Here is a 16,076-nt window from a genome sequence, read left to right on the forward strand (position 1 = left end):
TCAGAAATATGAGAGTTATTTTCCATTATAATTTCGCAAATGTAAGTAACGGACATTTGGATAAATTTTGAATCGTTGTTGTTGTGTTGCTGCCTTATTAATGAACACAAAATAATTCATGTTATTCATACTTGATTCTTTGTTTAAAGGATTAGGCGATACATATAAAAAAGAAGATGTGGTATGATTGCCAATGAGACAACTGTCCACAAGAGACCAAAATGACACAGACATTAACAACTATAAGTCACCGACGGCCTTCATCAATTAGCAAAGCCCATACCGCATAGTCAGCTATAAAAGGCCCCGATAAGACAATGTAAAACAATTCAAACGAGAAAACTAACGGCCTTATTTAAATAAAAATAAAATTAAAGAAAAACAAATATATAACACATAAACAAACGAGAACCATTGAATTACAGGCTCCTGACTTGGGACATGCACACACATAAATAATTTGGCGGGATTAAACATGTTAGCGGGATATACGGTTGATTAATACACTTGTAGTTCTTTCTCTTTCTCTTTCATAGTTAAGCTTATATAACAATATGTAGTCTATTTTACAGGTTAGTAGCTTATTGATGCTGATACTGATAGTATGCCTTCGATACGATGCTGTGTTCGGTAACAAAGACATAAATGATCATCTTTTTGAAGATGTTTATTTTGGGAATATGTCTTTAAAGGATATTTTGTATTACTTTATTATAATAACCACCACGTATTCAGTCGCATTGGGGTGTATGTCGACTTTTGGACTGGTAATTATATTGACAGAGAATAAACGACGTTTTAAGCTTTTGATATCGGTAAGATCATTGTGTGATATAAGAAAAACAAACACATACATACAACTAAAAGTATCAGTTCAACGAATGCATTTTATTGATACATATTATGAAAGGTTATAGGAAAAGGCTGCTGACGCTGATCTAAAACACTGAACATGTGTAAGAGTATATCCAACTATAAATAACTGCATTAATTCAAGATTTATACAACAATATACATATTGTACTGTGTTACAAATTCTACAGATATTCAAATCTGAACGTTTCATCAAAAGCAATGTCAGATAAAGCTGCAATACACAATAGGATATGGTTGTCTAGATAGGCATTTAAACCCGCTGCATTTGTTTGCACCTGTCCTAAGTCAGGAATCTGATGTTCAGTGGTTGTCGTTTGTTGATGTGGTTCATAAGTGTTTCTTGTTTCTCTTTTATATATATATATATTATACCGTTTGTTTTCCCGTTTGAATGGTTTTACACTTGTCATTTTTGGGACCCTTTATAGCTTGCTTTCGATTTGAGCCAAGGCTCCATGTTGCATACCGTACTTTGACCTATAATGGTTTACTTTTACAAGTTGTGACTTGGATTGAGAGTTGTCTCATTGGCACTCATACCACATCTTCTTATATATATATAAAATGACAAACAATATGCATCAAATTTTTACTATGATACAATAACGTTGATTTTTCTTTTTCTTTTATAACATTTTAGGATATATTTTTAGCATCAATTCTGATATATTTTCTTTTACTAAAAATATTTATCATTTTTTTGTATAATCTACTTTTCAGTTTGTAGTATCCATAATACTTCTTACCTTATGCAGTATTGCCATATTAGTCGTCAGTGGACTTTGGACATCATGGGTAATGATCATATTTTGAACTTTAATTTAAATGCTGATGTGGTTTGCACAATTTTAGTTGATATTTCAATACGTTACACTGCGGTTCAATGGCCCTCAAGCAAATGTGACTGTAGATGGAGTAAGCGTTTTCGTATATACAGTTCATAAAATCAACATTTTCAGATACTTATACAACCTTGTCTTTCGATATTTTCGAGTTTGAGTGTTTCTGATGAAAGTAAACCCAGAACAATTATTACAAGACTGACACTCGATTGAGTATATGTACACTTTCTTCAGAAGCACTTACACTTTGATATATTGTTATTTTCATTTAAAAGCAGTCGATTAATATCACTCTGGACGATTGTGAGTCTTGGATGGTATCATCATCTTTGTGGTGGATTTTCGATACTGACATGATTAATATGTTATTTTTCTTAAATTCTCCGTTTAATAATTAAGAAAAGATCAATTAAATATGGTTGGAACTCCTTCATGCAAAGTTGACCTTAGATTGATTTGGTTAATGCTTTTGGTTTTGGTCGAGGCGCGTTACGTAATCAAGCGCTGAAGTTAACATTGAAATTGGCATTGATTTTCGTTTAAATGCATTAAAGGTGTTTGGACCGATCACGTGTATATATTGTTGTTTCAGATAAAAGTAGAAAAAGTTTCCCTCACTCCATAAAGAAAATATCCATCAACTTACGACGCATTAAATTAATTTATATAGTGTTATTTTCATTTGATAGCACTTGGTGAATATTTAGTGTATTTGTTGTATTTTGTATATCATATTTTTGCAATATATTTAAGAAATATACAAAATGTGCTCGGGTTGTTGTATCTTTGACAAATTCACCATTTCCATTCTCAATTTTATTTGGTCAACACTTTTGTAATTTTATTTGGGTGTAAAAGTGTTGACCAAAGCAATTTTGTATTCTAAAAATGTGTGCATGATCAACACTTTTACATCAAATAAAATTACGAAAATTTATTATAATTGCATGTTTAGGCTGATAAGAACATGAACAAATTGTTGTATTAAGTTTTTATTTTACTTTTTTGTAAAAGCACGTGTCATCACGAATGTAACATTTCATTTTGATATAAAGGTTAATTTTTGCATGATGCGCGATTATTGTTAGCCAATGAAACTAACGAATACTCGTGAAGCCTACATGTCATGTAATTATTAATTACAAATATTCTTTCTGTTTTAGATAATATCATCAGCATCAGAAAAACTATCTAATGACATGGTATACTATTATAAATCAGATACTTCTTGGGATGATGGTAAATCTCTGGCGTGGAACACACTTTATGTTAAGGTATGTACTAACATTAAAAGTTCCAGTCGTACTGGACCAGATGCTTATTTAGACAATTAGTGTCCATTGACTGATGCCGAGATCAAAATATTTGTAAATCAAAGCCTAAAGAAACAAAAAGGTTTTACTTTTTGTCCAATCCATATCAATATTATCTAAGTACTTAATACTGGGTTGGTAATACCTTTTGTGTTTTATATTTAACACACACAAAATAACATAATCTGTATCAGTTTTACTGCATCAAGTGCGCACGTAGAAGCATTTCATGTAATATAAAAGAAACGTAACTTATTTATAAGATATAAAAGCATTACGTAGTGGTAAATTATTTATTATATTGCATGTTACACTACAAACTGCCCAGTGTCTGAAAAGACCATATTATGTGCTGGACACATAAGCTCGAGCACAAATTTTATTTGACCAGATTCGACATAATCTTGACAGTACTTAACTGTACTAAACTGTACTCGACTTTGCTCTCGACTTTACTTAATAAATTCGGTTTGAGTACTTGATAATCTTGGTATATAGATATAGGAAGGGGTGGTGTGAATGCCAATGAGACAACTCTCCATCCAAATAACAATTTTAAAAAAGTAAACCATTATAGGTCAATGTACGGCCTTCAATACGGAGCCTTGGCTCATACCGAGCAACAAGCTATCAAGGGCCCCAAAATTACTAGCCGTGTAAAACCATTCAAACGGGAAAACCAACGGTATTATCTATATAAAAAAAATTGAGAAAAGAGAAACACGTATTAACTACATAAACAAATGACAACTACTGTATATCAGATTCATGACTTAGGACAGGTGCAAACATTTGCAGCGGGATTAAACGTTTTAATGGATCCAAACCTTCTCCCTTTTTCTAAAACAATAGCATAACATCAAAACACAGAAAAACACACGATAAAATATCAATTGGCAGGCTAAACTCAATCAAAGAACGTAAATTTATACACTATGAACGAATAAATTTGATCTGCAATATCTGAATGGAAATGCACAGTTAATAAAATATAAGGGACACACATTCAAGGCCAAAAAGCAAACAAACAAGTCCAAACAAAGCCATAGTCTGAATATGGTATCGACCAGTCTCATTACAGTCTCTACCAGTCTCGACCAGTCTCGACCTGTCTAAACTCGTTCTTAACCTTTCAATTTACATGATTTAGTCTACACTGGCCTGAATCAGCCCATCTAACTCATTTATATATTGATCTTACAAAATTCTAGGTTATTTTGTAGTTGGTTCGTTGCTGTCAAATTAAGGGATTTAATTAATACGTCAAAAAATGTAGAACTTTCAGTTCTGATTTAATTCAGATAGTCACCTTTAATGACTTCTATAACTTTTTTCAAATCAACTTAGATTTTAATTAAAGTTTGCAGATATCTCAATTATATATAGACCTTAAATAATGTCAGTTGTTTGGTAGTTTGTAATTATATTGCTGTCAAATTTAAGGATTTAGTTAATAGGTCAAAAAGGATGAATTTTCAGTTTGGACTAAATTCAGATAGTAACCTTTAAATATTTTTTATAATTTTTCCGAATCGACTTTGATTTTCATAAAACTATACAGCTATCTCAATTATATATTGATCTTACAGAATGCCACGTTGTTTGGTAGGTGGGTGTATTGCTGTCAAATTTAAAAATTTAATTAATAGTTAAAAAAATAAAAGAATTTTCAGTTTGGACTGTAGGATACGACTGTACGTATAAGAACAGACAACAAATTAATAGATTTATTTTCAAATCATTCTCATACTCTTTTATTTTTAAATCTTAAATCTACAACCAATATAATTAATCATTCATTTAAAAGTACGATTGTTATCGGAATCAAAAATGAACCGATTTGCACAACTAATTATTATTAAAATGATTCAGCTATTCTGACATGCGTGCTTCTAAATGGTCTTGTATAAATAAAACGTACGCATTTCCTACTTTTTTTAAAGTCTGGTATGTTTGATTTGTATTAACTACAACTGGGACAATGTCAATGCTAGTAAAAGTTACAATCCCATCTGCCTAATGGCCGAGTTGTCAGCACTTTTCTGGTTTAGTTATATATATGTAGAACATACTACATCCTCTCAATTTCAAATCTCTTGTCATAAGATAAGACCCCTTGCTGAATATTTATAAGTTAATAAACTGTTGTTTTCTTTAAAATAGAATAAAGAAAAAAAAAGAATAATAAATATATATATATAGGGATTCTAATGCTTTTACCTACAAAACTGAATTGACAGCGAGGTATAGTCAAGTAATAGTTATTTTTTTTTTTTATTTTTGTTGTCGATGATTTATTGATGATACGTGAAATTATACAACTCAGTCTAGGGCTTGCTGAATGCTGTAATCATCATCCAATCCTTTATCAAGCTTCAAATTTAGCAATGTAATGTTTATCAAATTAAATTTCTTGTTTTTACTTTCAATCTTGATTTAGGAATACTTTTTTGTCATATTTGGCAAAAAGGCGGAAAATAACAACAGGCTATTAAAACTCAAAAGGCAAAACAAACTGACACAACGCCATGGCAAAAAACGAGAAAAGCCCAAAAGACTAACAAAAGTCATATTTTATTTATAGTTAAAACCTAACCATGAATTTATGAAAAAAGGGCATCAGAAAGCTTGATTTGATATACAAGAATTTCCCCTCAAGTCAATTATAATTACTGTTTGTGAAATGTCTTTCTGAAGTTTTCAACTATAGACATGTTACGTATTATGTGTGTATTTTTATATAAATATATATACATATTTAGAGTATTAGGATGCAATGGTAATTATGGCACCCTCAACGGAGTTGGGGTGACATATTGTTATTGTTCGTTTCTTTTTTTCTTCTTATTACTATTTTTATTCTTCCAAACTTTTTTGTCCATACTATTTCTCAGAATTGGCTTGAACAATATTGATGGAACTATACCATAATGTTGACCACCACATTAAATAGTGCAGTGGGGTATGGCCAGGGGCGGATCCAGGATTTTAGAAAGGTTGGGCGAAGTTTTTAAAGTTCGGCGAGCGGAGCGAGGCGAAAAATTTTTGGGACCTTTTTTGGGGTAAAAACATAAAATATAAAGTGTAATATGCACTTTTTAAACGGGTCCTGGTGTGGGGCATGTATATTTTGTAGTTGCTGTAAAGTGTAAGGGTTGGATATTTTCGATGCTGTATTCTCCCTATTATTGTCTATCATTAAATGATACCAGTAGTATGGATCCAAAGTCTATGTTCTGATAAATTTGATGTGCATGGGACTTATCAGTAAAAAATAGACATGGAAAATTCTCGCCGGTTTGTTGCAAGTAATAAGTTTATCATAACCTCACAAATTTCGTGTTGTAAACAAGATGTACGCCGGGCTATATGATTAAATTTAAAATACGACAGTCACGAGTTAAAAAAGACAAACAAGCAATTGGTATCCAAATGTTTGGTTGATATATTTCACCCAACAAAAATAAAGGAAATGAGGGTTTTCAAATCAACCAATCGCTAATAATGAGTCTGAAATGACAACGAAGTTATGATTGACGGCCGACAAATTGAAACATAAAGGCCACACCCAGCAGGCAGGTTGCAGTCTGGTCTTGAAAAAAAAAATCAATATATCAGTTCGGCGAAACAGATATGTCGGCCAGACATGCAAACTCTTGCCACAAAATAAAATATGCCCGTTTTTATTCATCATGTTCATTGAATGTTTAATAATTCTGTTGGAAATTTTCGTTTCTAATAGCAAAAATGTGGACAAGATTATTGTTTTCAATCCAGATACGATTAGAATTTTTGTTTAAGGCAAAAATCAGAGTCAATTTTTTTCTCTCAAATATCCAAGACTGTCTCCTCAAATGAAATTGTTCGTACATTAGACTTTAAATGTATATAGAGCTCATACTGGACTGGGGATCATTATTCAGCTATGTAATTTTAAAATAGGCTGGGGCGTTTGGGGTTAAACATGTTTTCGTATGTGTTTAATATTGATGCGGAACTTTTTTGTCATGAGAGTGTAATAGTCTATATCTATAGAGTATTACTTTCTGTTTGGTGGAATAATGAAATAGAAGTCAATACGTTCTTGCTCAATCCTGTGTTGCTTTGAAAGTGTCATTATTGTCATCCTCAGCAAAAGCAATGTGTTATTGTAATTTAAATATTAAAATGACTGAGCGACAGTTGTTTCGATACACTGGTCAACTCCACCATAGCGAATCACAGACACACGACTTTGATTACAGCTAAAACTATTATAATTAAAGAATTTTCGCATAAAAATAAAATAAAGAGTACACGGGAAATGGCAAAGTTCACGAAGTGTAGTCTGATTAATCATTTTACAAAAAAAAAAAAAAAAGTCCGAGCAAAGGGGGAACGTACGCCCTCTACGCCCCCCTCTGAATCCGCCACTGATGGCATCATCAAGATGGCTGTCGTTGCCATGGAAACGAAACAATTGTGAAAAAATCCAGTTTTTTGTTTTGGTGAACTGTTTGGATATGCTTGAACTCAGAACCATTATATTTTAATACAATGTAGGTGCCCACTATATACAGGTGTTGGATGATTTTGGCACTCATTGGAACTACTATGTTGCCATGGAAACTACACCAAAAATTTCAAAAATATCAAAATGCTCCAAACTTCATGAAACTTCACAGTAACGATGAGCAACATTGGAAGATGTGGAATTTGGAGTTGGAATTTCCAAAATATCTGTTGTTACCATGGAAACAATGCAAAAAGGTCAAAATTTTCATAAAAACATAAAAATGCTGCAAACTGGATGAAACTTTACAGGGATGGTCACTAGCATAAGCAGAGTTGACTTTTGAAGTTGGAATTTTCAAAATGGCCGCCGTAACCATGGAAACAGCAAAAATGTAAAAAAAATTGCAAAATGCTCCAAACTTAATAAAACTTAACAAAAATGAGAATTTGAATCTGTAGATGCACACTTTGACTTTGGAATCTTCTAGATTGCTGCCGCTTGCCTGGCAATAGGGGAAGGGTGCCATCCGCTATTGCTTGCAATGGCAAATCTAGTTTTTTTTACTTATGTAAAAAAAAACCTGAACATTCTTGTAAATTGTGTGTTCCTAATATATTGAGTAAAATGTATAAATCAAAATTACGGTATTTCCCCCTCTGAGCTTGAACCTATGGTTTACAATATCCTTAAACTATGTTATTGATTGTTAATTTTTTTTAGCATTTTTTGTTTCTATCAGAGCTAAACATTATGTTCTAGAATAAATGTTGTGGAGTTGGAGCTGCTGGTTGGAGTTCCTTTCAGTCGACCACATGGTGGTCTTCGCCTAACCGGAATGGCAAATCAATTCCAGATTACTGTTGTATAAGCGAAACAAGAGTGCATCCATACGAATCAAAGACTACCAACGCTTGTACAACTTTATTAACAAATAATTTGCACCACTCCGAAGTAAGTGTGTTTAATGTTTATATGTAAGAATAAGACAGCAATACATTAAACAGGAATAATCATCTCATCATGAGTATCTGTGTTTTTGTAGGGACATGGTGTAAAAACTAATATTGTTACGGTAACTTTATTCACGTGTCATTATTGTTCTGTTTGCTGAAGGGGATAACCGTCCTTCTTGTCCTATTACTTTTAATTGGCCGGACTGCTCCTTCTAAATGTAACGATTGAACACTCTTTCATAATTATTAAACTAGTAACTTAATAAATATCAGAACAGATCCCTTTATTTAATCAAAATTGTAGCTTTCGGTGTTTTGAATAGAATACTTCTTATCGGAAACAACTTTATTGGGTTTGCCAAGAGAATCGTACTTAGTGTCATTACTAATTTGATTCAGAAGATGAAGCCGTGAGGTAATAAAATTATGAACAAAGTTCCCAAATCAATGGTGTTATATTATTACAACAACAAAAAATAGAGCTGGAAATGATGAATCGATACTATGACACTGAACATCCGTCATTCGTATTTTAGTGATTAGTATTATATGAAAATAACATTGGCCATATGCTAGTAATCAAAGACAGTAAATGGTTAAGTGTTGCACCAAATTGCTGTAAAATCTAACGGAACATTTTAGAAATTTAAACCGTAATAACTAAAAGAGTCTTTCTTAGATAAACTGTGGACTCATTTTTTTCCCGAAGATACCAATGTTCGTGGATTTGGTGGGTCAGGAATATGAATATTCAATATTTATTAGTACAATGAATCCACAGTAACTGTGCGATAGTTTTGTGAATCTTAAGTGCGAGACATGCAATCACATTTGCATTATGAAATTTTAAACATAGAGTCAGTTAATTATATTTTCTTCAAGATTTTTCTTGGTCTAGTTTATACATTAGTTCAAGATATAAATCTGTAAATACCTAAGAACTATACAGCTATTTATCTTCGGGAGGTTTAGTTCTATAAATTTTACACTTTTTTATTTGTTTAGGGTTGTGACACAGCCTTGAAAACTCGACTGAGCGCGTACATGATTGTATTCTTTGTGGCCATTTCAACTGTTATCATTATGCAGGTAAGTATAATGCATGTTCAAATGCGTGTTTATGTATTTGCTTCTGGTACTACAACCATTTGATATTAACACTTATATGACATTTGTTTATAAATTGTCAATTCTGCTAGTTCATAGATGAACATATGTGAAAGGGATCATGGTAAGATATATTGCAAAATTTCAAAACTGAAATACATTTAATAAGGGATTACAGTTCTAGTCACTGCTTTACAAATGTGTGCAAATAATACCATCAAATTCTTTGGCATATTTTATTCGAACAAAAGAACAAGAGGGAATTGACTTTGATGTATTGCATTGAATGGTTACTCTAAAGTTATACATTTGAAGGTTTGTCAATGTCAGAAAGACATGGAAACTGCAAAGTCTGTTGAATGAAATCAGACTAGGGCAATATGTCTCTGAAACAACTACAAAAACAGCCAGATGTACTAACATCACTTTCAGCAAAAGACAAATTTCTAAACGGTAAACCAAGCATACAATGAACAATTGAACATATGCAACAAACAAATTTAACATCAGCACAAAGTTCTTCAAGCCACAAGAAAAATTATTATAAACGACAACCAATGTTGAAATTACTAATTTTGAACAGGCGTATTGATGTGTTGCCGAAACATATTTTGTATGATTTTAACCCTACACTTATTCTCACTATTTGTTGACAAACAAAAGTTTGCATGCATTTGTAGGTCACATGAATTACAAAATGAGCGTTACTGGTTGGGTCGATAAATTAAGCGTCTTCTGCTTTACAACTGAGGCGTGGTTTGATTGCTAATTATACTAGTGGGAAAGACAATAACAAGAGAGTAAAGAAGACCTATTTGTCACTAAGCATGTTGTGTATTTCTTCAGAAAATTTTTACATATGTAAATTATGTCTATGTATGATCTTTTTGATCGGAAATGACAAAATACTGATAAAAATATACCAAGGTCTTGAAAGAAATTATGTTTTATTTTGAACCAGTTAAACACAATTATATTAAAGTGTATCAAACCAACAGAAGTTGGCTATCAATTGTTAGAAATATATCATCATATTATCAAATACATGTACGCCATTTTGATGATTAAGCAAGACTACTGTTGCTTCCATATCCAGTATGTTTAGAATCGTTAGAATTAGCTTTGTTCAAAATTCCATGCTTTAAATACAAAATGCACAAATAATATTTTTTTCAGCTTTTGAGCATTACCTCTACTTTACTGGAATTAGTTAGAGAATACCGACTAATAGATGCATTACACGAAACAACAGGGAACCAGCTCTTTGAAACTGTACATCGTGAAACACGTCACCCTAAACAACGTAAAAATCTGAGTGATTTGGAAATGCGTAAGAACAGACTGAAGTTTGCAATGCGTCGTATGACAAATCAATCTGACAGACTCAATCTTGTGACGGAACACGACGATATTCTAGATGTTGAAAGCGTTGCAGATTATGAAATCTAATCATAACGGAATTGTTTGAGATTTAAATAATTGACATTTGCTCTGTTTTATTTTTCTGACATTGTTGAAATAATTGTAGCAGAAATTTATTTTATCAAATTAGATTATACTTTTAAAGACTTATCTGGATGCATATTTTCTTATTTCGTTTCGTTTTGAAAGATTGAAATATTTAACTCGTAACAAAGATATGAAAAACAGTAAAATAATAAAAATACCGAACTCATAAGAACTCAAAAACAGAATGTTTTTTTTATAGAATGGCAAAATCAATAGCTCAAACACATCAAACGAATGGAAATCAACTGTCATATTGCTGAAGTGGTAAACGCATTTACTAATGTAGAGAATGGTTGATTAAACCTGGTTTTATAACTAACTAAATTTCTCACTGGTATGACAGTCATAAACAAATATTTTATATTGACAACAATGCGTGAGCAAAACAAACAGACATAATAGGTAAAACTAGCATTGCTGTTCTTAAACCGTCAAAATCGTAATGGCTGTATTTCAACGGACAACTTTATTCAGGTGTATTTATAAATTTCGCACTTTAATGTTGCGTTAGTTTTGCTGAACTAGTTTTCAATATTTTAGGACCCCGCCACCATGTGTGCGATTGTCTCGCTACGTTAAGGAGCCATTGGTTGCCTTGTGTTTTTCGTTGTTTTTTTTTTTTACCTCTTGGTTGGATTGCTGTTTCATTGACATTTTCCCCGTTCCCATTCTAAATTCTATTATGTTTATGACTTTTTCAACAATTAAATAATAACTAAATCGAGAATTAAAATGATGAAAAAATTAAACCAACTACAATTTCAGTTTACTAGCACATTCACCATCTAAACAACAAATTTCACCGACTACAACTCAATTTACGTAGCACATTGTTGAAATAAGCACCAACTGAACAACAAAGAATAGCACATTTGTGAACCAACTGAACAACACAGTTAACCTTAAGTTCACAATGAATAAGTCTTGTTTGATTGGGTGATACTGTCGATAATTTAAAGGCATGTCGATTTTGATCACCACAATCATTTTGTCCAACACATACGTATTGAATAGCATGGCGTGAAAAATGATTATGGAAACTTGTATATTAACAAAACTGACACCTTTGAAAACTGATATGCAGTTTGTCATACGCCAATCAAACCTGCAACTCATTTCACAAAAAAATCTTTCCGGGAAAATTGTCTTAAATTGCAAATATTTTAGTATAACTGACGATCAATTTTTGACGTAGGATTTGTCTATGAAAAGTACCCGGGCTACAAATATTTTTTCAATCCTTTCACTATATAAAAAGAAAGATTCGATTTAAATAATATACTAAATTAATTTTAATTTTTTTAATAATTTATATGCTTCTCAGTAATTAACTACACAGTTAAATGGTTGTTGATCACTTGTCTATTAATCGAGACCTATTATGACCTTATGATTTACAAACCGAGATTGTGGATAAATTTGTATACGAATAGCGACGTAATTTGGTTGATTACATGACAACAAGACATCCCTGATATCAATTTAAACAGACATACTATTTTATTTAATTGCAGCTGTTAATGACATATTGAAGTAATGATAAGAGTGTTGGTTTCTAGTCAGTCAAACAATGTATATCAATATTTATCTTTTTATGACATTACACTGAGTTGCTCCCTTGTATTATCAGCTTTCTGTATTTTTGCCAAAAATGAGGAAACCACCTTAACTGGAAGTTTGACGGCATATTTTTCTATCTATTCGATCATATCAATACAGAGTAGGTAAAATGATATTAGTATCCCAGCATGAACCATCTCAAATTAAATGAATAATGATGTAGTACTGTATTGTTCACAATCAAGTTGACAATTCAAGATCAATGTCAGATCATCAAACCCGACTACTTCTTGAACCTATCGTTATTTAAGGAACATTCTAGCACTATAAACTTAAATGTATTCAATACAACATATCTTTAAACAACTGGGTTGCAGATAGGAGATTTAGTTAGCTTCAATACCAGTATAAACCAACTATTCATAAGAGAATAAAAAAAAAATGTGCCAAGTAAGGAATATGTACCGTCGATTGATTACTTTTGATTTTGTTAGATTTTTTAGGCTTATTTATTTTGGTCAATTTGTTGTTTCTACATTTCATTATCCCTGCACAGAAAGGTTACAGAGAGCATTGCAACGAGTTTGTTCGTCCGTCGGTAACATACTAACGTACGTGCAATCAATGCATAATGTGTTTTGTTTTCCAACTTATCAAACAACAATTGGCGTATGTTCTAAGTTTAGTGAGCCCTTATTGATTTTAAAGGTGAAATATTAAGATTACATTACAATTATTACTTAAAAGGAATATTCTGCTTTCTGGAAGTATTCTCTTACTGTTGAGATTATTCCTTACTGGATTGATAACAACTGATAATTAACTTCACGTGGATATGTAGATATAGCAGTATTTTAACAGGACCAACTGAGTTTCGAGTTAAAATTTTTCAACTCAAACTTTGCAACAGACGATGCGCCATTTCAAAATGCTAAAATCTTAAAAGATTTTAATTGATTCATAAAAACAATGTGTTACAAGAAATTATTTCTAATAACATAACAAAATGAATATCTAATTTGCAACAAATCGGTATGACGCTATAAATGTATACTTTTGTGTGACAAACACCAACAGGTAATTCGATTTTGTTTTATATGATAGATTCTTACATAGTTAAGAATTTCAAATTGATAATTATGTCTTTTAATTATTGTTTTTATACTTGTTTCTTACTTCTAATTTATTAAATCCACTGTTTCGTGTTGAATTTTTTTTAATACCTATCACTACAAACTCCTCAGAGTCTGAATTGACCAGTTTTTGTGCTCGACCAGTAAAATCGAGCACATATTTTACTCGACTAGTCTCGACATTGTCTCGACTGTACTTAACTGTACTTGAGTGTACTCGACTAGGTCTCGACTAGGTCTCGACTTTACTTAATTAGTCTGATTCAGTACTTGATGATCTTTGTGTAGTCTGAAATGGTCTTGACCAAGGCTCGACCTGTCTCGACCTGTCTTGACTAGTCTCGACCTGTCTCGACTAGTCTCGACTCAGTCTCAACCAGTCTCGACCTGTCTCGACTAGTCTTGACCTTCAAATTTAGTTTTGACTGGTGTAAATCAGCCCATCTAACTAAATTAAATATTGATCTTAAAAAATTCAAGCTTATTAGGTAGTTTGATTTATTACTGTGAAATGAAAGAATTCAATTTTACAATATGTAAAAAAAAAATTATTATATAAAAATTCAGATAGGCATCTTTAATTTTTTTTATAACTTTTTCAAATCAACTTGGATTTTCATCAAACTATGCAGATATCTTACATATATATCAAGCTTACTGAATCCCATTTCATTTAGTTTTTTGTTGTATTGCTGTAAAATTTAAGAATTAAAGTAATCTTGGTATACATGGTATAAAAAACTAGGATTTGCAATTCGGACAAAATAGAGATAGCACACTTTAATTTTTTTAATAACTTTTTCAAATCAACTTGGATTTGCATCAAACTATGCAGCTATCTTACATATATATCAAGTTTACTGAATCCCATTTCATTTAGTTTTTTGTTGTATTGCTGTAAAATTTAAGAATTAAAGTAATCTTGGTATAAAAAGCTAGGATTTGCAATTTGGACAAAATAGAGATAGTACACTTTAATTTTTTTTAAAACTTTTTCAAATCAACTTGGATTTGCATCAAACTATGCAGCTATCTTACATATATATCAAGCTTACTGAATCCCATTTCATTTAATTTTTTGTTGCATTGCTGTAAAATTTAAGAATTAAAGTAATCTTGGTAAAAAAAGCTAGGATTTGCAATTCGGACAAAATAGAGATAGTACACTTTAATTTTTTTAATAACTTTTTCAAATCAACTTGGATTTTCATCAAACTATGCAGCTATCTTAAATGTATACTAAGCTTACTAAATCCCAGGTCATTTTGTTTTTTGTTGTAATGCTGTCAAATTTAAGAATTAAATTAATCTAGGTCAAAAAAGCTAGAATTTGCAGTTCGAACAAAATAGAGATAGTACACTTTAATTTGTTTTATAACTTTTTAAATTCAACTTGGATTTTATTGAAACTATATAGCTACCTTGGTGATGTATTCTTCTTACTGAATCCCAGGTTGTTATAAAGTTTGTTGTATTGCTGTCAAATTTAAGAATAATTTAATCTAGGTAAAAAAAGCTAGGATTTGCAGTTTTCACAAAATAAAGATGGTACACTTTAATTTTTTTCATAACTTTTTCAAATCAACTTAGATTTTCATCAAACTCTACAAATATCTTAGCAATATATTGATCTTACTGAATCATAGGTTGTTATTTTGTTTGGTGTATTTCTGTCAAATTTAAGAATTTAATTAATTTACCTAGGTCAAAAAGCTACGATATTAGAAATATATCTTTTCTCATAATTTGGGAAAAAGTATACATAAAATATTAATATAATTCCTTTAATGTTTTATTCCTTTTGATATACACTATATAAATATATCAAAAAGGGATGAAACATTAGAAATTATTAAAATAGTTCTTCTGATTTGTGGTGATTTATAAAGCAATACCTTCTGCTTGGGGCAAACTTATTAAAAAGATCACATCTACCAGAGTTTTAAATTCTAAATAACATTTATTCAAAGTTGCAACATCCTGTTAAATCTAAATCGCAGGGCTTTAATTCACTAGATAAGTAATACACGAGTTTAAGAAAAGTAGGGCTTTTTTTTACCTGTAAAACTCACGTGTACTGATGTAATTAAATCATGTATAGTGTCATATCATTAAATTTGAAAAAAATATATTTTAAAACTTCATAACAACCTGGGATTTAGTAAGATCACCAAGGTAGCTATATAGTTTTAATAAAATCCAAGTTGATTTGAAAAAGTTATTAAAAAGCTTAAAGTGTACTATCTCTATTTTGTTCGAACTGCAAATTCTAGCTATTTTGACCTAGA

The 16,076-nt window shown here is 31.2% G+C and overlaps 1 protein-coding gene across 1 annotated transcript in view; it reads left to right on the forward strand.

The window, feature by feature from the left end:
• The window catches only part of LOC143083935 (uncharacterized), a 28,519-nt gene extending 17,258 nt beyond the window's left edge, over positions 1-11,261 (forward strand). The window contains exons 15-20 of the mRNA XM_076260340.1: positions 573-815; positions 1,597-1,671; positions 2,882-2,992; positions 8,286-8,477; positions 9,485-9,568; positions 10,763-11,261. Of these exons, the coding sequence (XP_076116455.1) occupies positions 573-815; positions 1,597-1,671; positions 2,882-2,992; positions 8,286-8,477; positions 9,485-9,568; positions 10,763-11,035 (978 nt within the window). The 3' untranslated portion in view covers positions 11,036-11,261. The remainder of the gene's footprint in view (positions 1-572; positions 816-1,596; positions 1,672-2,881; positions 2,993-8,285; positions 8,478-9,484; positions 9,569-10,762) is intronic.
• The last annotated feature ends 4,815 nt before the right edge of the window (positions 11,262-16,076 follow it).

The sequence above is a fragment of the Mytilus galloprovincialis genome, chromosome 7 (assembly GCF_965363235.1).
Source record: "Mytilus galloprovincialis chromosome 7, xbMytGall1.hap1.1, whole genome shotgun sequence".
Taxonomy (NCBI): Eukaryota; Metazoa; Mollusca; class Bivalvia; order Mytilida; family Mytilidae; genus Mytilus; species Mytilus galloprovincialis.